Source organism: Amphiprion ocellaris, chromosome 14, assembly GCF_022539595.1.
Source record: "Amphiprion ocellaris isolate individual 3 ecotype Okinawa chromosome 14, ASM2253959v1, whole genome shotgun sequence".
Lineage (NCBI taxonomy): Eukaryota > Metazoa > Chordata > Actinopteri > Pomacentridae > Amphiprion > Amphiprion ocellaris.
In genome coordinates, this window is record NC_072779.1 from 15800899 (window position 1) to 15827588 (window position 26690).

Here is a 26690-nt window from a genome sequence, read left to right on the forward strand (position 1 = left end):
CGAGGCTTCCTCCTCCATAGGACCTGTCAATCATTCCAGACCGGACTGTCAATCAAGTAGTCCCGCCCCCTGGCTTCGCAAAACTTTAACGCTCTATAAAAAAATCAATACTGATTTTTTTTAAGATCGGCCACCTGATCTCTCATTTTGACCATGAAAACTCACGAAAAAAAATGTATGTACAGTCTATGCACCGTACTCTGTTTGGCTCCACACTTGCTGATGACCACTTCCGGTCTCAGAAAATGAGAGTTTCTGTCTCTTACTGATTTTACTTTCTTGTTATTCTAAATATAAAACGAAAATCAAACCATTTAAAAAAAAAAAAATCGTATATCCTTTTTGATCATGAAAAGGAAAAACGCCTTGTATTTCAATTTTAATTTTTGTATTTTAAAACGAAAATCAAATAACCACTCTTTTGTTTTTAAATACCCGTTTCAGAATGGAAAATCCAATTACCAGATCCGTACACGGACCGTGGTGGATGTCTGGTGTGTGTGTGGGCTGTGTGTCTGAATGCTTCTGTTAAAAAAAAAAAAAAAAAAAAAAAAAAAAAGTGGGACTGAAACTCGTGAGAACTCGTATCTGTGCAGGCTACAGCCGAAAACTACAGTTGTAGTTGTCGGCTGAAAAACTACAACTCCCGGCATCAACGTCACTTCCTGTTGATGGGGACGAGAGCCTCTCGGGTATGGACACATAAGAATCATGTGACAGGTCATGGCCACAACGTGATCACGCTTATTTCAACGTAAGAAGTCCTCCAAATACCGGTGGTCTGGGTTATAGAGTTTTGTTGTGTGCGCTTTATTGTGTATTTTTACAAACCCATCACTGCAACGAAAAAGCACCCTGAGACCTGGTGAATGTGTGAAATGTTAGTGTAACTCCCCAGATTTTATATGCAAAAAGAATTATCGATTTATCGTATCTGATTTAAAATCTACAGCCAATCAAAAATCAATATGCAAAACGTAGCATCGGCGCTACGCTGGGTTCTAAAGGGTTAAGTGTAAATATCAATGTAAGTTTCAGTGTGTTTGTGGAAATGGGACACTAAAGTGTTTCCATGCATCACAGAATAGGACTTTGTCAATGACAAATAGGTGAAAATCAAATAGCCAAAATAAAAACTTCCAGTCATTCATGTGTTCCAGTTCAGCAGATGACACTAAGGACACAAAGACAATGTACATTTAGGGGTTTCTACCATCCAGAACCTTCGTGTTTGTGGGAAAGAAAGCAATGTAGGAGACAATATCAAAGTGACACACTAGGAAAACTATTATTTATTGGGTTTTGTTTTTTTTCTGTTTGTTTTTATATATATATAAAAAAAAAGCTTACACTCATTGAGTACAGCAGATAAAATCTCCAAAAGTCATTTCGAAACAGTTGCATTTGGAGTACAGAGCATCAGATTCTCGTGTGTGTGATTTTACTTTACAATTCTACATTTGAATCAAGGTTGAACTGACATTTTTATAAATTATGTAAAAACCTCATTAACACATAAATCACAAAAGAACTGTATGGGACAACAAAAGAAAGAAAAAAAAAGAAATAACATGATGTGAATTTCATGTTACCCTCTTTATTATTGTACACAATATACAAACTGGTCCTTTTTTTAATTTTCCCTCACTTACACCTAATGTCTTACTCGGATTAAAAGGTGGAGATAAATAAATAAAAAGTATCTAAATATCTCAAAAGGATATGAGGTAAGTGAGTACAGAAAGCATGTTAACTCCAATAAAACGAGCCAAAAGCAAAGCCTGACAACGTACAAAAAAATACATATTTTCAAGCATGAGATTATTGAATCAATGACCAGATGCTACGAAGAGATCATTTCATACAGTAACCACATTTCTAGTTAGAAGAATAATAACACTGTGATTACGGCAGCACGTTGTGCCCATATTGAATAATAATAAAAAAGAAACAACAAAAAAGGAACATATTTCAGCTGGCTTACTGTAGTTTGAAACGGAAAAATAAAGTGATCTGCAAGTTAAGATAACTACAGCTATCGAGGCTTGGGATGGGAGTTTACAGAAAAACAAAAAACAGGCAGAAATAAGAGTACAAGTCAACAACAGTACAGATGGAGTTGCAGATGTCTTGCAGATAAAAGCTTCTCCAGCTCTGTGGCGGCACACGTGGATCAAAACAGAGGACAGAAAATGCATTAGACACTTTGCATGTTTGCTCAAGAGCTGCTTACAGAGAGGCTGAATGCGTCTTACCTTCACTGATTAGTGCACATTATCTGTGCTTGTCAGAGGATTTATGAGTATGATGGTTAAGGGAAATGCTGAATTAATCCGCCTGAAGTGCTGTTGAGCACTAAATTACTGATTGTCAAAAACATCAATTTTGTTGTATTACTGATTACCCTACCTTTTAGCTTTTTTTCATCGTCTAACTGGTTTCAAAGGGTTTGCTGTAAGGCTGATAGAAAGACGTCCAAATAATACACGTCTTTTTTGGAGTGCCAGTGTGTAATAAGTGAATGAGCAAAAAGGGACCAGGATAATATGGCTGTTTGGAATTACGAGGGTCAAACTGAAGAGCAAATGATCAGTTTAGATTGGCACGCTGTATCAGTGGGGGACTGCAGCTGTTGAGTCCAGAAATGAGCCTACAGTTAAATGCTCAAATTAGACAAGTCAAATGGTTATAGGATGAGGATTAGCTTGCTAATTATGTTTACAAGCAAGTCCTGTTGGCTGGCTTCTCGGAGCAATATGGCATCCGCCGCAACATTTATTGGATCTGAGTGTGTTTAGTGACACACGAGAGATAAAAATGGAAGTAATTCTCACATAATGGAAACAAAATGGAAAACTAATTTAGTGCTGTGAGCAGCTGCACCGAAGATACTCTGAAACACTAGTTCACTAAAGTTGGCCTAATTTCAAAACAAACAAACTCAGCCAGAGATGACCCAAAATAAGGACTTGAGCAAAGCAGATAACCCGGGATGCTTTGGTTGTGATTCACAGTGGTTGAAAAAAGCAGTGAATCAAAAAGACTGCAGTTTACAAAGACTCAAAATATTAAAATATCCACAATAAACAATACTAATTAACCACAGCTATGATTTAGGTGTCGTACGACATTTAAGGATATTGCTTTTTCTCTTCCTTTCCTCCACTGCTGTCCCTTTTTTCTTTCTTTTCAGACTTCTCTTTATCATGTCTGGACTCCTGGAGGACAGGAACAACACTGGTCATTAGTGATGGAAATATGAATGCATGGATATCTATAGATAGAATCTACAGAGGGTGCAGCAGCGTGTGACTGTTAGAGGATGAAAAGGTCATCTGACCTTTTTGCCTCCAGAGGACATTCGTTCAGGTTTCACAGACTCGGCCTTCTCTTTACTGGATGATTTGGATCTTTTGCTCTTCTCCTTTTCAGCGGACAGCGGGGAGTCGCAGGAAGGACTTGTGCTCTTGCTGTTTTTGGAGGAATCTGGAAGGACAATATCTACCAAATTTTGTATTTTTATGACATGTTGGGCTTACAGCTATTTCACATTTGCCAAGAAAAAGAAAATACTCACTGGTGCCATTCTCATCCTTTCTGCGTTTAGATTCTTGGCTCGTCTCACGGTCATTGACAGTGTGGTCCTAAAAGAGGAATATCGTCAGTTAACACAGAAAACATCCTGACCATTTTGTAACAGATGTTATCATTCATCTACAATAACTTCAGTGTATGAAAATATTTAACCGATCCCTTCTTGAAACTTCTTGTCTAACTAATCTGAGCACCAACTTTTCCAAAAACTCTTTTTTACTAAGGTCGATGCAATACTGACTCTTTTCCTGTCTTTGCGATCCTTTTCTTCTTTCTTCTCTTTTGATCGACCTTGTGTGTTCTCTGAATCTTTCTTCTCCGTCTCCCGCTCTCTGCTCTTGGACCGGGCAACTGAATTGTAGTTGATGTGGTGCTGCAAAAACATTTACATATGAAGAGAACGAGAAATACGAAACAGTTTAACATAGTCATGAGCACCTTTATCTCACATGTTAATGTGTTAATATCGCTACTAATCTTGTTCCCAGTGAATAACCCACAATGGTATTTAAAAAAAAAAAAAAAATAATAATATATATATATACACACACACACACACACACACACACACATACAAAGAGGAGACCGTGTAACTGAGAAAAATAACAATGAAGTTCAAAAATAGGAAAAACAAATCTATCACAACAACTGATAACAACAAAAATGCAATTGAGCACAAGAGAAGTGGAAAATGGCAAACAACCTGAAGGACTGATGAAAGGGAGAAAAAGCAGCAAAGCGTCTTTGTTGCACAACTGGTGGTTTTGTAACTAGAACTGATGGAGCTGACAGACTGCAGTATGAAGTTCATTCATTAGATCACTGTGAAGTTATACATATACAAACACACACAGTCAACGTCTCTTTAGTGAAACACATTACTAAATTAAGTGGGGTCTTTTAAAAAAGCATCAACAGCTCCTTCTATTTAGAATGAAAATATTAATTAATTAAACCGCTCAAAACACACTATAATTTAGTTGGAAGGAGTTACAAGTATTTTTTTGTGTAGAAACAAAATGAATAATGAATGAAGGATAATGAATGACAATACAGCAAAACACGTGTATGAAGGCGACAGATAAAATTAGAACTGACAATGTACATTAACAATGACAAATGTCTTTTCAATGGTGGACAACTATTATTTATTGTAAAATAAGGTTAGAAATCATTCATTAAATGCTTGTATATGGTTTAAAAACGCGAATTAGGGGTTATATGTAGTGGCTAATAAGAAATACGGTCCACATGCTATTCAGTGCCTGTGATGTTTAGAATTATAACAGGACACTCAGTAGAGGTTAGAGATTTTAGCTGTGTTCTAAGTTTTTTATGGATCCAACCTGCGAGGACTTTATACTTTGTCTTATCAGTCTAGCAGAGTTAAGTTTTTTATTTAGTCTGCAGTCACTCATACAAAGGGGATGAACAATCCAAGTCAGCAGCATCACAAACTGCAGACTCCCATGGAGGTACTGAAGGCGTAACTTAAGTGGATTGCTCATGGAGAAGATGCTGCAACACTACACTTACATTCTAATCACAGACAGTGGCTATATCAGGTGTAAGCAGTGCAAAAGTGGTGCAAATGCGTCATGGACATTTGCGTTGCAAATGTAGAAACCAACCAGTCCTTTATTTATGTTCTATGCAGAGTGTGTGCAGCCCTTTAACACAGAAATAAGTAATCAAACATCTAATGTCTACTTGTATATGCAGGCGATGATCCTCTTCAGTCTCGATCGCGCCGCAGATCAACAGCAGATATTTGCCATTAGCTACCATTTGACGGTTGCTTAGTAAAAGTACCCTTTATACTTTAATTTATTTACTCATATTACACAGACCTTGATATTAAGTTTTCCAGCGCTGTGCTGGGTCCAGAAACTGAAAGCACAACAATCTCAAGATGAAAGTTGACCGCCTTGCTTTTCCACATTACGCTGTACGTTTACTGCAGGTGTAGTCAGTAAAAACACACTTTCTCCATACATCTGCTCCTAAAACAATGTCCTTACAGTACGTGTTCAGATTGCCCACGAACTTTACAGTTGAATTAACACTCTCTCAAAACATTCTTTGTGAGGGTAGAATTTATAACAAGACTATATTACACTGTATTATTAGTAACTACAATTCCCAGAAAAACAAGTCATTGCTGCCTCAACTAAACATTTGCTTGAAGATGAGGAATGATAATGAAGTGTTTTTGTAGAAATGTAGGTTTTAAATTTGGGATGTATTTATATTTTTCTGTTCATCTGAAAACCTAATTACATCCAATGTGTTTGCTTGATGTGACAAACAAACTTCAAAAAGACACCAAGACGCTGTTTAGTGTTAATGCTACACCTCTGCGTATTTTTCTAAATGAATTTGTGTCTATATTCATTTTGAAGATTTTTGTTTTGCACAGTTTTAGTCAGACTAAATATTGTTCTATGATGGAATGAATCATGGAATGAGGCTGCTGAATGTTTTCAAGTGACTGCTACTATCCCAGGCATGAAGGCTGCAATATTTATATGGTACAAATCCTCCATTACTACAAGGGATGTGAAAGGGGTTGCTTGCACAGAGAATTATCACCTCGCTGCAGTCCTCCACAGATTTAGAGAACCGCTTAGGCTCTTTAACAAATTGTTCTGGGTTTTACATTCTGCAAACTATGCTCTCCTCAACTAAGCTTCCAGCAGCAGGCATGACTGACCTGCTCTGCATCAAAACAGAGACCCAGGAGTGAACAAGTAGCTAGAAAAAACTGGGGAGAACCTTACAGTATATGAGGTATCTTCTCAAAAACTGATAGTAAACACTATTGTCAGGTGATTGGAAACATCAATCTAAACGATACGGGAAAGTTGTGTAAAAAGACAATTGCAAAAACACTTCCCACAACTTTCCAAAGGTGATAATGGGTAATGTCAGATGTAGAGTTTTTTACTGAATTTGCTGCCATTAAGTGGCTAAAATAACAATAATGCAGGTTTGACGATTACTATCAACGACTGCTTTCCTTATTACAATGTGAAAATACAAATGTGCATGGATTGACAGAATCACATGTAATCTAACATGATTTATTTCATGTCAGCAGCTGTTCACATTTTTGACAGCTGAACAAAGACAGCAGACAGTCTAAGAGAAGGTATAAGTATCAGAATCAGTTCAAACCTTGGATGTGGCCTCCTTGGGTTCGATGCTATTGTCCTGTAAGGATGAATGGAGATGACAGATGAGCTGGGAGGGGGTGGGGGATTGGGAGGAGGTTGTCAGACAGCAGTAGAGAGTTGGAAGAAGGGGTGGGGGGGTGGGGAGTCGGGGCTGGCCGGACCAACAGCATACTTCTCCCTTGACCTCTGACCTTTAAGGACTAAGGCTTTGACAAGGTTATTACATAGAGGAGAGTTCATAGGCTCAACATCTGGAATGTCAATACTTAAAATAGAAAAACCCTGAGCATATATGAAATAACTGCTAGTCTCATTACTACAGACATGTCTGAAATTCCAGACAGCATAATATAGAAGTCCTACAGCACAGCTGGTATTTCAATATGTTTAAAGTGCAAGTGCTGTAAATAACATGTATGTATGTGTGTGCCTGTGTGTGTATATATAAGACAAATCACTCAATTCTTATGTGCTTGACTGCATCCCTATATAGGTAACTGTTGCTGTCACTTACAGTTCAGGAATGGATAAGACACATGGAGCCTATTTCTCTGGTGGAAGGGTAAAATAAAGACCTATCACAAGCTTCCAGTGGTTTGGGCAACGCTCCAGACGATTCAGGCTTCGCCCACTCTCTCTCTCTCACTCTCTGTTTGTAGGGGCAGGCTTATTTTCCTCTGCATTTTTGGCTGATTCAAAACTGCAACATTCATTTTCTCCGTTGATCTCAGTTGCTGATGGCTCTGATTTTCCACTCAATGCTTGCCAGGAGGTAGTACGACTGTAGATGCTGATGGCTGGTGGTTGTAGGGACAGCGTTGCAGGGGGCCGGCGGGACTGACTGGATAAGCATCTCGTGACGTGAAGGCTGCATGCAGGCCGTTTGATCAAGCGTAGATAGGAGAGGGACCGATGACTCAGCCGTGGCAGAGAGGCACTCATACAGTAGAGTGGTTTGCTGGACACCTTCCATCTCTGTGCAGCATCCGGGGACGTTGACGGGAGATTACTTTACATCACTTTAAACCAGGGAATCTTCGCAGCTCACAAAAACGAGGGAAAAAATCTTGGGCACCATTTCAAGTAGTAAAACACTGCTCCCAGCGAAAAAAACAAAACAAACTTTGCCTTTGGAGAGCTCTTGATTTGTCAAGCCATTTTACTTCAGGTGAATATTATTCTCAAAAAAGCAAAAACTCCACACGGCATATAGAAATGCTTAAAAAATTTCTTTCTTCCCAAGGCACACTGACTGCTTTCATTAATATGAAAATAGGTAAATATTTCAATATGAAAATACTCAATATACACAATATTCTCTTGGTTAAGTCTTTGAGGGGAGGTCTCCCCATTCTGCAAAATATTATGCTGATGTCCATGGAATGCTTTCCAACTCCCATGGATATGGTTGGGATATCCAGATGCAATGCCTGCATGAACGACCACTCTCCTTGATGATCTTCAGGGCTGCTGGAATGTGCAACGGCAGGGAATGCTCCGGCAGATAGAGAAGAAACGGGCACAGCCTTCCTCAAGCCATACTAACCTTAACAGACGAGGAGTGGGACGGGGAAGAGTGACTGTCGAGCTTTCGTCTTTTGTGATCTGTAGATCAAGAAAAGCAGAACCTGTGTTAATAATTTGGGCACCCAACCTTTCACAAAATTCTCCATCCAGCCATTGCTGGCCGAAATAATACAGGGGATGAGAAAATAACTATTCTCAACTTTCTCTGAGTTGGAAGTACAGTTGTAAACTTTTAAAGACATTGTGTGAGGTCTGCCGGTCTTGTCAAGATGTAGCTAACATTTTAAGAGCTGGGGGAGGAACACAGCATTATACCAGACGACCAAAAAGGCTTCTTACCCCTCTCAGATTCAGCTGACTCTGATCTGGGAACTGGTGACTTGAGGGACCCAGCCACAGCACTCCTGTCTCCTTTCTCCTTGCTCTTGGACTCCTTGATGGCATCACGCTCTCTGGACGGTTCCACTGGCTCCCCATTGCCAGCTTTGGCCTTGTCGTCTTTGTTGCTCTTCTCGTCTGGTTTCACTTTCTCCCTGTCTGCCTTGGGGGTCTTCTCCTTACCCTCACGTGCCACCCGCTCTTCCTTCCCTGCTCTCTCGTCTCTCTGCTTCTCCCGACGGTTCTCCGCCTTTGTCTCAGGAGTGCTGCCTGGTGTCTTTTCCTTTTTCTCTTTTTTCTCCTTCCCGCTCTTCTCTTTGTCATCCCGCTCTTTAACAGCTTTGGTGCTGCAGAGGGACAAATTTATTCAAAAATGTTTCAAATAACATTCTGTTGATTTTAACACTTGGACTGCACAATAACCCATAATGTTTTTTTTGTTTTTTGTTTTTTTTTTTTAAAAACTTTGTTTAAGACATCATAGTGTCAAAGCAGGTCTTGATACTCTTACCTGTTGAGAGCACCATTCCCGTTGCTGGTGGTCACTTTGGCTGCTGCACTGTTGGCTTTGTTCACTGGCTTTGCAGTCCCCTGAGATTTATCCTTGCCACGATCTGCATATAAACAGACCAAGAAGTGTTTGAGCACATGATTTATTAAAACTACTGACATGCATATTTGGAATTTAAGCATCAGTGTAACACAAGTTTCAAAAGCAACGCACAAATATTGTTGCAAACTGAATCTACTATTTATATTTTTGTTGCAGTTTTAGAAAACAAAACTGCAGATTCAATCACAACAACACAAACGTAAGTGTTTTAATTCTTGTCAGACTACAGAAAACATGGTAAAGTTTGAAACATTCAGGAGAGGCAATGGCACTGCAGAGACAAGATTAAAGTTAAACACATGGTTCCTTTCTTGTGAACTGAATGAAACTGTTGAGCCATTGTTCAAAACTGGCTTGTCATGTCTGTAAGTCACTCACCGCCATCCTCTGACGTCCCCTCTTCTGTCTTGCTGGTGCTGGTGGCAGGCTTGCCTGTGCTGCCGGGGCCGTTCTGTTGACTGGCAGGTGTGGCACTGCGCGCTGGCTGCTCCTTGTGGTGAAACTCATTCTCAGGAACCATGTGCACCTTCTGGCTTTTCAACCGGCCTGAATAACTGTAAGACGCATAAAGGGGTTTGCAAAAAGCAGATACAAAGCCAAAAAAAGAGTGTCACACGGTGCAAAGATTTAACTCTTAGCGAGAGGAAAATATGTAATTGAGCTTTTTTCAGCATAGTATTTCCCTACTAACAAACACCTGTATACTTGTCTGATCATAAACATTCCTAAACTCAAGCACTGACACTTGTGTGGATTAGTGCCCATGTAAGTATAAAGTTTATAGTGAAATGAATTTGTTCCTATCTGACCTCCAATGTGTGTACTATTTTGCAAATGTAAAACATGAGGAACTGGACTTGCTATGTAACTTTAATGACTTGATACTGTATGTACTAAACTAGATTTTTCCTGTAAAGAGTCACAAGAGTAACACTCAAAGACTCAATTACAAACACCTGAGAACAACCCTCGCTACTCTGGAGCTAAAAATATAATACACCAACCATCTTGTAAACTGTTAACAGCCTGTCTAACCATCTCTTTTTATAGCACTGAAACATCTGGGCTACAGTCACCACCTGCCACTCCTATGTGTGGGAACAGATAACTCTTCTTCCCATGTTATTACCACACTTCATATTATAGATGTTAAGTGTATGCTCCACACAGAGCTGAGCAGCACACAATGCTGTGTTACCCCATTGCTAAGGCATAGAGGTCTGGCCTCTTATCCTTCTCCTCAAGGCAGATCTTGTGAACACGGCACTCCAGCGCTTGGCCTAGGTTCAGGACCTTTGGGTAGCAGGGCAGGATCTTGGTAAGCACGATTAGAATGTTCCGGATGTGGGTGTAATCCCCGGTTTCCAGGCAGTGAACTGAAGCCTGGTTGGAGCAAAAACAGAAGACATGATTATGGACAAATATACACCTGGCAAAACGCTGGCTGTAATTATGTAGACAGAATTTTCAAGAACAATAATGATATAGAAGGGCGGCTCACTTTCGTCAACATGTAGTGCCATTTATGCACCACATGTCTGAAGTTTTCGTAATCTAGTTGATCAGCTTTGTTTCCGCCATCGAAGCCTGTGGCTCTGAAGATGGTCAGGAAGCCGGGGTAATTGACGCACTCCTGTGACAAAAAAAATAAGTAGAGACATATTCATATCTAGCTCATTTTACATTAGAAAATGTCACAAATAAGCAAATGTTGCAGGTGTAGAGATGTGGTTGAACTGCTCACCTTCTCATAGGTTGCACGGTCGCTGTGCCAGCGGGTCACCGTCTCCAACATGCAGCACAGGAAGCGTCCATAGCGGTGAGACTCATTCTCAGTACAGCTGGCCACAGTGTAAATGATAGCAGAGAACACCTACCGAGTGACACAAAGGAGTGCTTTTATTTAAACAACAAAGCATAAAGTAAATATTTGGAATGAGGTAAAGTCTACATAATTTAACAAAGTAATACATCAAAGCTTTTATGCTCAATATTTCAGAGCTGCACTCAACCATGGTCTGTCTACCTGAATTTTACATAAATGGTCTTAACGGGCCAGAAGTTATTAAGAATCCTGCTTTAATTTGATGGTGCACTTGAGTGGTCATTGAACCACTCCGTGTATTTTCGACACTTACATTTAGTCTAGTTATTTTAATGGATATTTCTACTTTTTCTGTTCTGCTGAGTGGGCAAAACTGAAGCCTACGTTCACCTCCTTCATTAATCGCATTATTAATATTTATTATTTTCCTCTCTAAAGCACTTTTATAGGGTCCAGAAGACTGTTGTAAAAATGTGGTTAATTATAATCATCCTAAGTGTATGAGTCTGAGTATTTATGCAAGTCTTACCCTGTCATAGCACAGGAGAGTGCAGAAGTTGGGCGTCTTCTGCTGGTGAACCAGCTCCACAAAGCGGGCACAGTACACAGCGTCGATGGAAGAGAAGATGCAGCGAGGGAACAGACAGAGCTGCAGGAACTTTGTTATGGTCTCGTTCTTTGTGGACTCTGCCAAAAAGCATTTAAAGTTGGATTAGTAACAAAGATGGAAAGGACAATGAACATTAGATATACGTTCTGTATTGATTCTGTGATCATCACTATGACCTTATCAGCTTTGTCTGAATGTCCCCTTTAACTACATTAATAATCTGTTATGTACCTCTGAAAACTTCCCTCTATCTATGGAATTGCTGTATATTCATTTAGGAGACAGCAGACTTTGCAATTATTGTAACAAAACACAAATCTGCACTGTGTTTAAAAAAACTTTTACACTTAAATGCAGTTTTCTTCTCTCAGACTTGACAGCATTTTAGAAAGCTGTGCACACGCTGAGTTAAATACATCAATAGTGACAAAACATTAAGGTACTTACTGGCCAACAACCAGTTGTCTTTCTCTAGTTTGAGGCGGTGTAAAACTCTTTGGACGTGCTCCAGCTGCTTCTTCTCTTCTTCCTGTAGTTTTTCCTGCAGGGCGGTGCAGCGTTCCTTCTCTTTCTTTTTCTTATTCAAGGGCTACATTGAAAGGAAACCACAACAATAGTCATGTAACAAATACACACAGACAATAAGCTAGAATCCTCATTTTACAGGCACTTCTCTCTTATACAGTCACTAAGATCTCAGTCTCAATATTCTTGCACTCCTTTGTATCAGCTGTTCTTTGTGATCTAAATGTACAGGGATTTCACTGCTGCAAATACTGTAAGCCCCGCAACACAACTGCATCAGCTGAGTGTAAAATGTAAAAGCCGTTGCAGATGTGTGTCCATAGGTGTCAACCAACTACTTACGATCTCAGGGTTCTCCTCGATGGCTTTGATCTGGACCTTGAGCTTGTTGACCTCACGCTCGTAGGCAGAGTGTGGCACGGCCAAGTCGTACATGGTGAGGGACCAGAATGTGGCGTAGAACTGAGGGCGGAGATCATCCCAGACCCTGGCCGGATGCAGGGATACCACAGCCTCATGCACTGGTGTCATCACCTGTTCACAGGCCGCTACATACTTGTGTACCTTCTGCTGCTGCCGGTTTCCTTTTTCTGCCTTCTTAAGTTCATCGTACTTAGACTGTAAATAGAGAGCATACAGTTAAAGCTCAAATGTTACTTTTCCCAGAGCACTGCTTTATACTGATATGAAATACTTTTTGTAATTCTAAAATTTCTTGTTAGATACTATAGTAAGATGATGTAAAAAGAGACTTTTAAAATCTACTACTCTGTCATTTTAAAGCCTACTTTTATGCATTTTTGTTCAAATGACAGACATTAACACAGTTCAGAGGCATCTGTAGAAGAAAAACCAAGAGGAGTTCACTTACTAAAATCTGATGAGCGTACATTGGCCGAGACAGGAAGAATGCAGCATCATGTGGAGTGTGGAACTGGTTACAAAGGATGTCGATAGAGGGAACACGCTTGATGTAGTCTTCTGTGCTGAGGTTGGAGGCTAAAAAGCCACCAAACTGCACCAATGTGTCATGACACTGCAAGAAGACAAACAATTATGTCAGCAGGGTCTCAGAGAATTGTTGTTAGGAGGCATTTAGTAAATAGTTTCAATTACAGTTTCTATAAAGGTGGCAAATGCAAGGACATGCTAACATTTACCTGAACAGTAAACACACAGAGAGTAGATACATACCTGGTCATAGAGGTGACCAACAAGTTTAAGGTGTTTCTCTCCACCCTCCAAGAAAACCACACCATTTCGCTGCTGAGCCATGAGTAGACACAATGGTAGGGCTAGTTCGTGGTCTAGCAGCGCATCCTTCAGACGCTGCGACGACTTTTTTGTGTTCCTGATCTGGCCGAAGTACCCACCCTGAAAACAATGTCACATTCATGTTGACAGGGACCTGAACTCATGTGCAGCACTGGTCCATACACTAGTCATACAGATCACAAGAATGCATCAGGAAGTAAGAACTGTGCTTGAGTCTATTGTACAGAATACCTCCGCTTTGAGCTGCTCCCCTCCCGTCATGGCCTCTAACTGTTCTGAGGTCATCTCATCTGTGATTTCAATGCCAGCCATTTTCTGTACCACCTCTTTCAGGATGAGCAGATCAAAACTGAAGAAAGAAAAGGAGAAAAACAGGCAAATGAGAAGCTAAGAACACATATGTCCTCAAAACAACCACATACTCTTCCCAATACATGTTTAAAAATAGGTGTAGATTGTGGAAGTTTAAAATCTTTTTAAAATAATTTTATGAGTTTGTATTTTCAAGATGTTTGCATGTCCTACTATTAAAATACTGTCATTTAGTCTTTTTTCCCAAATGACATCAGGTGTTGTTAGGTCATTTTTGATGTGGTAGAAATATTTCCATGTCTAATTAAATATCTGAAATCAAAATATATCGTGTGTAAACTTTCTCTGATGTTTGGATAGTTATAATAGTGTTTGTGAGTGTGTACGCCATTATATTTGAGATGGATGGTTCAAACTTTTAATCAGTGATATTCACTGTAATATAAATAGTAAAACTCAAGGCTAACCAAGTGAAAATAAAGAGTTAAGACTCAATGGCGGACTTAAACTCAGCATATCCTGCAAACTCGTCATACTATGTTCTTTCTACCACACTCTCTGGAGCTTCTTACCTCTTCCCTGCTTTTAGCTGATTGGTGACATATTGAAGGAGGCCAGCCAACTCAATCGGGTATTTTCTGAACACGGCTCCACACAGACTTGCCAGGCCTTAGTTGACAAGAGGAACAGGTGTATGTTAGATACTCATTAAAACATCAAACAGTTTCTCTCCTTTTGCATGCAAATGAACGATGTGGCTAACTGTGAAGCCACATACTCTGAAGCCAGGAGGAGATGGTGGTGTCGTCGTGCTTCATCTTTTCCTTCTCAGGATTGGCAAGAGCCTCAATGATGCAATCTGAAGACAGAGTCAAGTGGAACAACAAAGACAGACGGCTCCTTTACACAGTCCATTTCCTCCAGTAACACACACACACAAACAGATACACACACAGACACACATCTGTTGCTGGCTGACTGCATAAGAGCAAAGTGTGTAGGATACAGGCCAAGACATCATAGTTGAGGGATGTAAGGTACTTCAAGGAGTCCACCACTGGGACGATAAGGTTGTCATACCATTGGATCTGAGACAGCATCTGGAATACAACATGACAGGGGAGAAAATAGATTATTACCAACTCTAGAGCACACAGATTATACCTGAGCTGGTAACACCTCCTTAATACAAATGAGAGAACAACAAGAACAAGTCTGTGCAAGTCACATTTAGAGTATAAGTGCATCAACATTTCAGTATCCACCAATCTGGGGCATGAACTCAATTATAAGAGTCGTGTCTGATGAAACTAATGAAGTACATGGCAGAGATGAAATATTCTTGTACGCAACGTCCATATTGTAATTGCGTTTTACAGAGCTACACAGAACAGTGAGACACAGACGGTGCTGAAAATTGTTAAAAACGGATGGATCAAAATACACATCAGATCAAAGTGGCCCATTTTGTTCTTTTCGGCTTACGTGCAGCTGGTGCTCTAGTAGCGTAGTGGCTACAGGGACTGACAAGAATTTAGAGGACAGCTGGACAACTCTACAGAGCATCGCATACATCATATGATGACAAAACGTGTGACACTTGGACCCAAGCAGACCCTCATGTAACTGCAGATTTGGCAAGCATGACATTAGCTTCAGGGTGTTAAGATAGACCAGAGTTTGACTTCGCTCAAACTAAAAATACTAAAAATGTATATTTCTATACGTTTAATGCCAAAAATAATTAGAGAAAACTACACTTACATAATCAAAGAGGATGGTGGGATTGCTATGGCTAAGCTTGCCAATCTGTCTTCCAGATTGTTTCACATTCTCTTTGGTCAACCGCCTAAGGAGAGAAAAGCACAAGACAGGAAACAGCAGATTAAAAAATGATACAAAAAGACGATACAAAGAATACAAAGAGTACTGTAAGCAAAGACTGTCACTTCTGTAAGCTTCACAGCAGTTGAAAAATGTTCTTATGGTTGTCAGCTTAAGACACAAGACGTGTCGTAGATTTTTTTCAATAGTGAAGCAGAATAATAACTTGCCCAAAAACACTAAGTCCCCCTTTAAATCCTTGTGCTGTTCAAGATTGTCACATTAACCGTCTTTTCATAAAAGCTTAACTTGAGATAGGTAGGAAAAACAAATCTCTGCATGATTTCATACAATCTCCTTAATTCAATCCTAATGAGCAACGGATTAAGTTCACAATTATTTTAAGATTTGCAATTTAAATGTACATATTTAATAGTCTTAAAATCTGCTATTTGTTCTTTTTATTTTAATATCATATATGAATATTGGAAAAATATCAGTCGTAATACTAGATATTCAGACTAAAACAGTACAGACATTTTCTGAAATTTATTATTTATTAAGTTTGGATTGAGTAGGGTGAAATAGCAAATTAAGTCGGTCATTTGACAATAGAGCAGCTGCAGGCTGACAAAACAAAATGGCCTTGTTGCATTGATGGTGGTGAATCCCTGCTGATAGTGTGCCGTGTTAAATTCTGATGTTATCGTCTGAAATGTTTCAGTATCTGAAGCTCCTCACCCTCAGGACTAACATACTACAGATAAGGTTAGGGTTATGTGCTTTTCAGGGTCATTAGAGCAGTATCACTCTAACGGAAAAGACTATAAGACTGTGAAAAGGTGGAAATATCCCAGATAAACGCAGACTCAAGCTGAATGAAAGGGAAGGGTTCCTGATTCATGCAAGGTTTACTGTTCTTTTTAAAAAAAAAAAAAAAAAAAAAAAGCAAGTCTGCAGAACAGAATATTTCAGAATTAGATGGTAAAATTTGTATCTACAAGTTTTAAACTACAATCAAATCAACAACATCAATACACTGGTTTGAGGGAATTCTGTCTTTCAAACATACATATGTCATCTTCTCTCATTCAGACAAACCAACCAGTGTCAGAGATATGGATCCTGCTGCTGCCTCATGCTGCAGGAACTTAATAAACTCAGAATAAAGACTCTCTCTGTGATATTTTTGGATGAATATTGGTGCTGAACTGTGGAAACAGCCTTCCCTAAATTGCTTCACAAACCTGAAGTATTGATGAATGTGCATGTCTATCTGTTATTGACAGGCTGCAGTTCACACTTGTGCAATGCTGAAAGTGATACAGAAAGGTTCCTTGGTCTGACCTATTAAGATTGTTAGCACCTTTAACAGGAAGAAGGCAGAGTGCGCATTCAGACACAAAGCCAACATGTTCAGTTGCCTTTAGTTAACAGAACCAACTGCATGTCTGAAAGGGGCTTTACTGTCTCAATTATAGAGGAGAGATTAACCAAAAGGACAATAAAACAGATGCCTGCAGAAAGATAATATATTTTGTTTTACAAAGTGACTTACTTCATTATGTATTTGGCCCTTTCCACAGTCTGAGCTTTGACTTTAACCAACAGCGGATGGCTGGAATACGTCTCATTCTTCCACTGGCCATATAACCGGTACCTTAGAGAGCATAGATAGAACAGAGGAAGCCCAGTTAAACAGAAGGTTTAGCTATGCAGCACTCAAAACACTGGCAGCAATGGCAGCATATGAAGGCTACCAAGAATGCACAATTTAATAGCTGTAAAAATCCCAACTTAGACAGCAGGCTTTAGGGAAACACTTTTAACATAAACAAAACATGTCAGCTTGCCAAGCTTGTTACTCAGAGCAGGTCATGAATAGTAAAATATCCACCTCCTGTCTAGCATTATGTTAAACTGCTGTTATGCTGTATGTGTGACAATTTGCTAAGGGTGAATTTCTACATTATTTTCTTTATTTACATTTAAAAACCCCTCTAATTAAGCATATTTTCAACAAGTCATATTTGTGGGAATAATTTAAAAAGCCCTTAAGATGCATCCACAAATGCATCAACACAAAGAGCTTTCCCCTGTACAACAGACTGACACATTAATGAACTGCAAGGCTTGTCCATTTTCAGCTTACATCAAATCTTCCCTTTCACAATGTCAGCACAGTTTAGTGAAGAATACAGTGAAATAATCTACAAAGTGCAACTGTCTTCAGTAGCCTGGGAAGTTGTTTTATTAGCTGTGACAAACTGACACAGACAACCAAAAGTGAAACAAAACCTTTGGGGATGTGAAGTGTCATTGCTCATCAGAGGCGTGCCACAATGTCCAATCAAAGCTTCTAAAAATAAAATTCTTGCATTGCACGGGAGCAGAAAAATGGTATGCATACAATAACACTGAATTCGCTTTGCACAATTGAGCATGGTTTGAAGAATTGAGTCTGATTTTGTGCGCTGCTCTTTACTTGCCAGCTAGTGAACACTATCCGGTAGCGATGCCTCAGGGTTTACTACCCGACAATTCAATTACACAGCACAACATGTAGGAGGTGATACAAGTGAGTGAGTCTGTGTGTGTATCTCACCTGTGCTGGTAGGGAAAGAGTTTGAAGAGACCCCAGAGTTCCTCAGACATGCAAGCATTACACTCCATCAGAGAGAGAGAAGGGAGTAGCACCTGGTCTGCAATGCTCAAGAAACAACTCAACAATGTATCCTGCAATGAGTACAGATTCAGAATTATTAAGTTTCTCAAAATCACATATTCAGTTTTCACACTCTAAAATACAATTCAGTGCAGTTTTACAGTTACCAAGGCATTTACTTTTATACTTACCATTTTGTCTTTGATATCAGGTCTGCCATCACTTTGGTACTGAAAAGGAAAAAACAGCAAATACAAGTCAGACTAAGATTAAAGCCGTGCTGCTAATGTAATAATATTTTGATTAGTTTTGTACCTCTTTCATGAAGCCCTTGCCCAGACGCACAATTTTGGCAAAGAGGATAGGGTCATGGGAGAGATGAGGGCCTAAGTAGCAGAGCATGCTGAATGTGTCCCTGCGTAGGTCCTCGAAGTTCTCTGCAGGTCGAGGGGCCCGCTTGTTCCTCAGTGGATGCATTACACAACCCCTAGCCCCTTTTGGAACGCCAGCCCTATTAGGAACACAGTAGTATGACAAAAAGTTTTTTCTTCTAATCTTTTAATTAGTAATTAATTTCCCATTCTGTGCTGGACGTTAATGTGTGAACTGTTGGAATCCAGAGGAGTGTGAAATAAGAGGTGCTTGTGCATGGTTTCAGGTCTGACTACACATGGCAGGCAGTAAGTGAAACATGAAAATTAGCACCTTCTGTACAGAGGCTCCACAGTCAGGTGGACAAGCTGGCAAAGCGCCAGTGCAATGGCCTTGTGAGAAGTAGCATAGAAGGAAGGCATCTGGTCCATAATACTCTGGGCGTGGTGCCAGTCTCCAATCCTAAGCAGCGCCTCCAACAGACCGAGCTTCTGGTTATCAGGTGGCTGTGAGCACAAAAAAACAGCAGCACTGAATGTCAGCGTATTATTAAATAAAGTTCACTAATATTCATTAAGGTAGCTAGAGCAGAGTAGTGACAAAATCAGTCAGCAGAGCAGCTGTCATACACTTTGGTGAGAATGGTACAAATTATATATCTGCATCATTTTTACCTTATCTTTTTTTACCTTATTAAAACCCCAACTTTTCGATTTAATGTGTACATGTGAATCTTTAGTAACAATCTGCATTATGTTAACGATAACAACCTAACTTCAGGTGAGACAATAAAGGCTTTGGAAGTGGACATATTGTGACACTTCTTTCCAGTTCTGCTACACTTACTATCTTTGTTTCTATCACCTGCAAATCATCTGGCTCTGATCAGCTATTCATACTAACAGCATTTAAGAAGAGGCTTATATTTATATGTCAACATTGTGAGAGTAAATGCTTGAATACCCTCTCATTCTTCTCCTCTTCCTTTTCTTTCTCCTTTTCTTTGTCTTCATTTTTCTCTGAGGGCAACACAACCATAACCAGCTTGCGAGCAATCTGCTTGGCCTCTGAGATGTCTCGTTTGTGTTCCTCTATGATGGTGGCATCTAGTGGCATAAGCTGGAATGGCACAGAAGAACAAAATGTGTTACAGAGGTGTCACATTTGATGTAGGTTACAGCCACTATCTTTAGTTTTGCACTACAAATGTTCCCAAATTCTGACTGACTTGAGCAAAGAATAGTGATCTTTTAACTAATGAGGTAAATGGTTGAACTTGTAGTTTCCATCCTTACATGTACATAGAGATCCTCCAACTCTATCAGGTTGTGGTGAAGCAGAGCAGCAGCAATGTGGTAAAGTGACTTGGGGGTTTCCTCATTAGGCTCCTGAATAAAGACAAAATATGGAAAAGACAAGTGGTAAGTTTGTGGAATTGTATTTATAAAAACACATTACAGAACTCCTGGGAGTCATTTTAAGAAATGAGTAGGCAATAACTTTTAGGTCTGTTAGTATATTGATGGACATATTCTGCATGTCAGTTCCTTTGATTACCCATTCTTGATTTTCATACCTGGTAGAATTTGAACTTAAAGCCCAGAATGTGGCACAGTGTGAGTGGCTCACACATGTAGGACTTGATGAGGGACAGGAAGAACTCATCTTGGTCAGATCGACTCTCGTATACCTCCAAGATTATGTCCAACACACGGTTAGGATCCAAGTTGAAACATCCTAAACACAAAGGAAGAAGGCATTATTCAGGAAACTGAATTTATAGAACACAAGGCTAACACCTTTAAAGAAAGAGTTCCAAGGGCCTGAAAAAGAAAATGTACTCAGTCTACAATCTGACTATGTCTTAGTCTGAATCTGGATGACATAACCAGCATTGCTTGGTGTGAATCACAGCTCTGTGTGGGTCCAACAATTGATGCTCAAACCAAAGAACACAGTAATGTCAAACCCAGAAACCAAACCAAACTGGACCCAAACAGAAAAGCAGAATTTGAGAAATGCCAGAGCCAAACCTGGCTAGTATATACAGATCCAAAATGCACTGATTTCACAGCTGATTGTTGTGAACAAGTTGTAAAAACAACACTTTGTGTCTTATCTATTGTAACATTAGTATCCTTCTCCCTTGTGCCAGGCTATGACCTGTATAATCCATTAAATCATTATGGACAAAAAAGTTGGTAAAACACAATCCAGGCTTTCTGTTATTCTCTTGCTGATTGAAACAACTTAACTAATCCCCTTGTTATTTCATCTTAAAAGCTCATTTGCCATTATGGTGATAGATGACAAACGCAACGCATTCAAAATCAGCTTTGGAGTTTCGTTGTAGCATGTAGTTTAATAAAGATAACTTCAACCAATTTCGACTGTTTAGGCTTTTGAACTTTAACAATATCTGTCACCACAGATGCTAACATTAGCATTGCTAATATAGTGTCATCAATGCCCTCCCAGACAAGAGTGACCTCTGCTCTCTGACCCTCAACCCCCTGGAGGCAAAACTGGCAGAGTTTTTTTCCCACTATATTTCCAAGACTACATAGTCTCATTCTAATGATACTATGTGCAAGTTACAATACACACATAGAAGCACTTCTTTAAAGATCAGGACTGTCTGATCCCAGCCTGGTCGTCTTGCATCCAGGTGAGTGTTAGGAATAATGTGAAGAGGATCCGGAACTTGCAGTGATAGGACAGGACTGACCCAGATCTGACTTCAGAAAGTAAGAGTGGACCTAAACCCATATGGGTCCTGGCACAAGTGTCAGGTGTAGGGTTGTTGCACACCCTTGAAAACCTCTAGTGTGAAGCTCTAAGAGACTGCCAAAAAAAAAATCAAAACACAAAAACATACTTGACACTGAATGTAGTGACCCTTAAAATGGGTTGTTTTGTACCTATGAGGGACTTGATACTCTCCAGGACGACGTGGCTGGTGATGTTGCCCGACAGGTCTTGGCCAAGCTCAGTAATTAGCTTGGCATAGCCTTCATTCTCCTCCCTTAGCAAGTTAAACTTTTGCTGCTTGTAACTGAAAAGGCACAATATTACACAAATATTGGATATTTATTACAAAGCACAATGAGTAAACATAACCCGCAATATCCGGTTATTTAGGACTGCATGTCTACTAAGGTGTGCACTCTACTTACAATAGTTTAGTTTTGATTTTTACAATCTTCTGATTAAACTGATGGGCTTGTTTTATAAGTCCAAGGGATTCAAGGGTTTCTGGATCCAGTCTCTCTTTCAGGATGGCCTCTGGTACAAAAAACTGAAACAAAAGAACATTTCATTTTAGTACTTAAACGCAGACATTAAAATTAATTACAAATCGATGTGGGCAAATCCTTACAAACTACAATATTCCACTGTCAGGATCAAAAAAAAAGAAAAAAAGAACCAAAATAACTGGGACAAAGAATTAAATTAAATGCGAAGTCATACGAGCCTCTTGTGCTTTGACGTCACAAAACAATCTTGAAGCAGCTTTTGTATTAGCCGTTATTCTTAATTGTACACAAGAATATTTTTTCCGTCAGCTGCAAAAAATAATTAGACGTTAAAGAAAAAAAAAAGCCCTTACCAAACATGCTCCCACCAACTGTGTGTAATGGTCACGTTTGTTTTTCTCTTCCAGCGCACCTGTCTCTAAATCTGTAAAAAATAAAATAACAAAAAACAAAACATGGGTATGTCAATTTTAGTAAACACACAGCTATTCTCATCATATAGTTTATTATGTTTTTATTCAATAACCCCAAATTACCTAGTATACTGAACACATCTGCTAAAATTGATGGCATGTCATCTCGGAGTTCCTGAAAACCAGAGAAGTGAAAGTTTAAGCCGGGGGAAAACCAATGTTGGCATATTTGGTAGCGCAAAAACACCTTAATCACATATCTGTGTCTCAGTCAGGATCAGATTAAACTGTGTATTTTTACTAAACTCATAAAAATTACTGGATTTCCAAACCAATGTTATCCAGCACTTCAAATGCTTACAGCCTTTCTGTCACACAATGTTCAGTATATTGCACATTAAAACACACTATTAAAGCCATTATATCTGCAGTGTGAATGTTACATTCACATTGAGCGTACTGCGATTGAGCACAGTACACTCCTTGGACCAAAATTTCACAGACATATAATAACATAGGAATACTGAACCCATCATGTGCCAGTAAAAAAAATGGTATTGCTCAGACATCTGGCATGATGGAAAGGAAATGGAGAAAATGTCTGAATGTATACACTGTAATTTTTAATATCGTTTAACCATCAAGTAAAATGAACAAACAAGCAAACAAAAGCACTTGTACCATCATGTCCCCAAGGACGCTGGCGACAAGATCCAACTTCAGATTTCCTTGTACAACTTGCCAGCAAAGCTCGTATAAGGCAGCCTGTATGTCTGCAGGAGAAAACAGACAAGACACAAGTTATCTAAAAATGAAAGAAGAGAACTGACAGGAAAATACTGATTAATATAAATTGTGGAAGCTCATTTAAAAAATGGCCTAAACAAGGCACACATCTTAAGCCAAACAAAGGACGGGATAAATTAAAGAAAGTACCTAGAAAAGGCACCATAAGCAACAACAAAAGTCTTACATATAAGTGGATGAGACTATTTAAGCTTTGTAAAACTGGATGTACCAGTTTTTGTCCACTCCGCATTTGAAATCCAATAACAAATCTTTTGACACTGCAGTATAATTCTAGCTGCATCTTTGATCAGATAATTTGCATTCATATTAAAGATGACTGTTGTGCAATAAAGTTATTGTGACATTCAAGAACCACTTACACTGAAATGGAAGACATTGTGAATAGGCTTCATTAAGCAGTTATATTACAAACATTTTATCAATGGTGTGCAATGCTTTGAGAAGTTTGAGAATAAAAATATGCTATTTGTCAAAGGAAACAAAAAAGTGTCATGAAGCACAGACTAGGAACCACGTCTTTTGGTGGCATTTGTTACTGTAATTAAAGGTTATTTAACATGTTGGTTCTTGTACAAAATTAGACTTGTTCAAGATCAGGACATGTGTTTAGCTATGAACAAATCCATTTTGATCTCACCAGGGTGCTTCATTTTAAAACCCTTCACTCTCATACACAGCTGTTTTCAAATTACTACAATTCCCAAGATGGACATGGATCTGTGTGTGACAGGGAAGCTTAAATACACTTACAGACACACACACAAAGAAAGTATGTTAACGGGAGTAAGGTGATACCTAACTTACCTCTAATTTCACTTCCATGATCGGTTTTCTCTGTAAGTTCTTTGCAGAGTTGTACGCTATAAAATAAAGAGACATAATTTATCCAGTAGCCTTACACAACTAAATAAACAAATTACCATTCAAGATAAACTATGCAAAACACAGTGGGTGTGTTGCTATCATACAAATATTATGGTACCATCAGGATCACTTGCATCTAACACCATGCCAAAACCTTACACCATCTTCAAATCTTTGGTAAAATGAAACATTTCAATGAGAAAGAAGGCAGCTATATTCTAAAGCGTCCAGGAAACCTCCAAGTGGACTGACAAAGCTGATGGAAGCAAAGACTTAACTCAGGGCTCTCCTCATTGACAGCTCAACTGGCCATAAAGAAGCAGCCCTAACAAAGGCAGACTGACAGTCACTTTGTGCCACCTGAAAGTGTTTTATTAAAACTTGCAACTGACCACACCAGAACACTCAAAGTGACGGCTCTGCCACTGATTCAAAGTGCTCAATCAGCTTAGTGGTTGGTGATAAGAGCTCGCTAGTGCCAATGATGCAGTGATTGCAGCAAGCTGACATCCTGGTCCATCGGGGACCTAAGGTCACACATAGTGAGGCTGCCATTTTCATCCCTTCAAACATCAAGGTACAGCACTAAATTGCTGGCCTCACTGGCTCTGGTTAATTCAACAATTGACTAACACACCTGACTGATATCAAACAAAGACAGAGCTACACATCTACAGTAATATTAGGTAGTTTGTGAAAGAGAGACACGATTTGACCTAAAATTATTAGCTGTGTAATAGCAGCGTGACACTTTGATTACTGGCACAGGTAAATTGCCTTTTCATTTGTTCCCTGCCACATAGATGTCACTTCACAGGATTGCATCCCACTGGGCTACCTAATATGCATAATACATATATAATGGACAGCATTTAGCTCTCAGCAAGAGCATTTTAGTTCAGTTACCTGCTCCTTGCAACTATCTGACAGGATTTTATGATAAAGTGCTATCAGCTTTAGACGCAAGCGAGCAGAGTAGGATTGAGAGCTGGTGCACTTCACTGCAGGCCTTCCATAAATATGCAAGGCCTAGAGCCACTAATAGCAGCTAGTGCTCTGGATGCGCCTATTGTGTCTCCGTCTGTACGTGATGGCTATGCTCAAGAAAATGAGTGGAATTGTGATTCACGCAACGATTTTTTTTAAGTAAAGGCAGCAGGCCGATATATTGATGTATTGATTTCAAGATGTTGTCGGAGGCTCCTGCGATGCTACCGATATTATTGGGTTTGACAACGTAACGTTTGATGAAGTTGATGCTTGCTGTCGAAATTTCCTCGGTTAGGACATAGCGCACAACGGTGTAACGAAGCATAACGTTAGCGATAACCACTGTCAAACAGTCAGCTGTCGATACTTGCCGCTGACTGTTAACTTGCGCGAACACAGGTTGAGGTATTGTCAGCTAACACGATGTGACGTTAGCTTTAGCTGGGTTAACAGTATGACTACAGTATCATTCCGGGAGACATTGAATCAAAGTGAATCAATAAACGTTATTAATTTCATGCTTCCATGCACAGATAATATAACGTTCAACAAGGCACTCGACACCACAGTTATTGTAGCTAACCTTAAAGCTAACTTGCTATAACGCCAAGACCCGTTGTTTCCCTCCACATGATTATTTACTGTTAATGTTATACAAGCATATCTGAGAAGGGGTTTCTCGTCAAGTGCTGAGCTGTTGTCTGTTGGAAATTAACAGTGACCAACCACCTGAACGTTAGCACTAATTTTACTCCACTTTAAAGCTAGCTAGTACGTTGCACCAGAAGAATGAGCTACATGGATGCTAGCTAGCTTAGCTTCAAGAGCCATCGTGTTTACAAATTAACGGAGGATGTAGTGGGAGCGTAAGCTAGCCGGACTGCTAGCAAGCAGGTAACGTTAGCTAGCGAGGGTTGTTAAATTTACTTATTTAACGCCTCATTTTCAAAAAGAGCGATAAACCAGCTGAATTACCATAAAGCCGCAATTGTATGATATGCTCAGTTTTTAGGACAGTGGCGGGTGTGAACGTTTGTAAGCCAATTGAGCTGTTTTTAGCATGCTAACGTTACCGCCTGTTAGCCGTGGCAAACACACCTGAAAGACCGGCCTTATATTTTAGCGCTAGCTACGTATTTTATAAATGCATTTTATCAGTAAACAACGTGCATTGGAATAGAAAGTACACCACTGGCGATATCAGATCTACTCACAACTCGTGTTTTCCTGATTTTTCCCAGTTTTTGATCCATTCACCAGGGAGGATAAGTGTCGCCATCTTCCATACACACAGCCCGGATGTCTAGTTCATCATGGCACACACAGGGTCAAATGTGGTGGTTAGCCGCCGCTAGCTCACTGTTGCATGGTGGGACAGAGAGGGCTGAGACAGTCTTAATACGGAACTCTGTGTTCCCATAGAGGTGGTGGTACCGTGCTATGGGGATAACTATGAAATGGCAGCTAAGGAAATTATTTAGACATCAAATTACCAGTTTAACAAATTCAACAACGTCCATTAAACAATATTATTCAAAACTAACTACTTTGTTGCAATCTGAATGAGCAAACTATAGTAGTGTGATTTCCACAATCCCCAGTGCAGTTTTGTTTAATCTTGACCACCCAGTTTACTTGGACAGTTGGTTCCAACAGTGCT

The 26690-nt window shown here is 39.6% G+C and overlaps 1 protein-coding gene across 2 annotated transcripts; it reads right to left on the reverse strand.

Moving 5' to 3' along the window:
* Positions 1-1263: 1263 nt before the first annotated feature.
* Positions 1264-26382, reverse strand: thoc2 (THO complex 2). Of its 2 annotated transcripts, none has more exons than XM_023287350.3 (39): positions 26245-26382; positions 23981-24036; positions 23048-23139; positions 22490-22541; positions 22307-22377; positions 21873-21994; positions 21618-21751; positions 20273-20433; positions 19992-20084; positions 19660-19815; positions 19030-19202; positions 18640-18835; positions 18516-18554; positions 18265-18395; positions 17218-17319; positions 15600-15684; positions 14842-14935; positions 14614-14694; positions 14408-14504; positions 13755-13872; positions 13443-13622; positions 13120-13284; positions 12591-12866; positions 12171-12312; positions 11643-11800; positions 11033-11161; positions 10790-10921; positions 10487-10671; positions 9667-9842; positions 9187-9289; positions 8637-9022; positions 8317-8375; positions 6772-6807; positions 3836-3967; positions 3578-3644; positions 3341-3486; positions 3142-3218; positions 2256-2302; positions 1264-2154 (listed from the first exon to the last, which is right to left on the reverse strand). In XM_023287350.3, exons 1-38 carry the CDS (start codon positions 26307-26309, stop codon positions 2275-2277), a joined length of 4695 nt encoding a protein of 1564 aa, XP_023143118.1. In that variant the 5' UTR covers positions 26310-26382; the 3' UTR covers positions 1264-2154; positions 2256-2274. The 2 variants fall into 2 exon arrangements, with proteins under 2 accessions (XP_023143118.1, XP_023143116.1); XM_023287348.3 differs by having other exon boundaries at positions 3341-3501.
* Between the last annotated feature and the right edge of the window lie 308 nt (positions 26383-26690).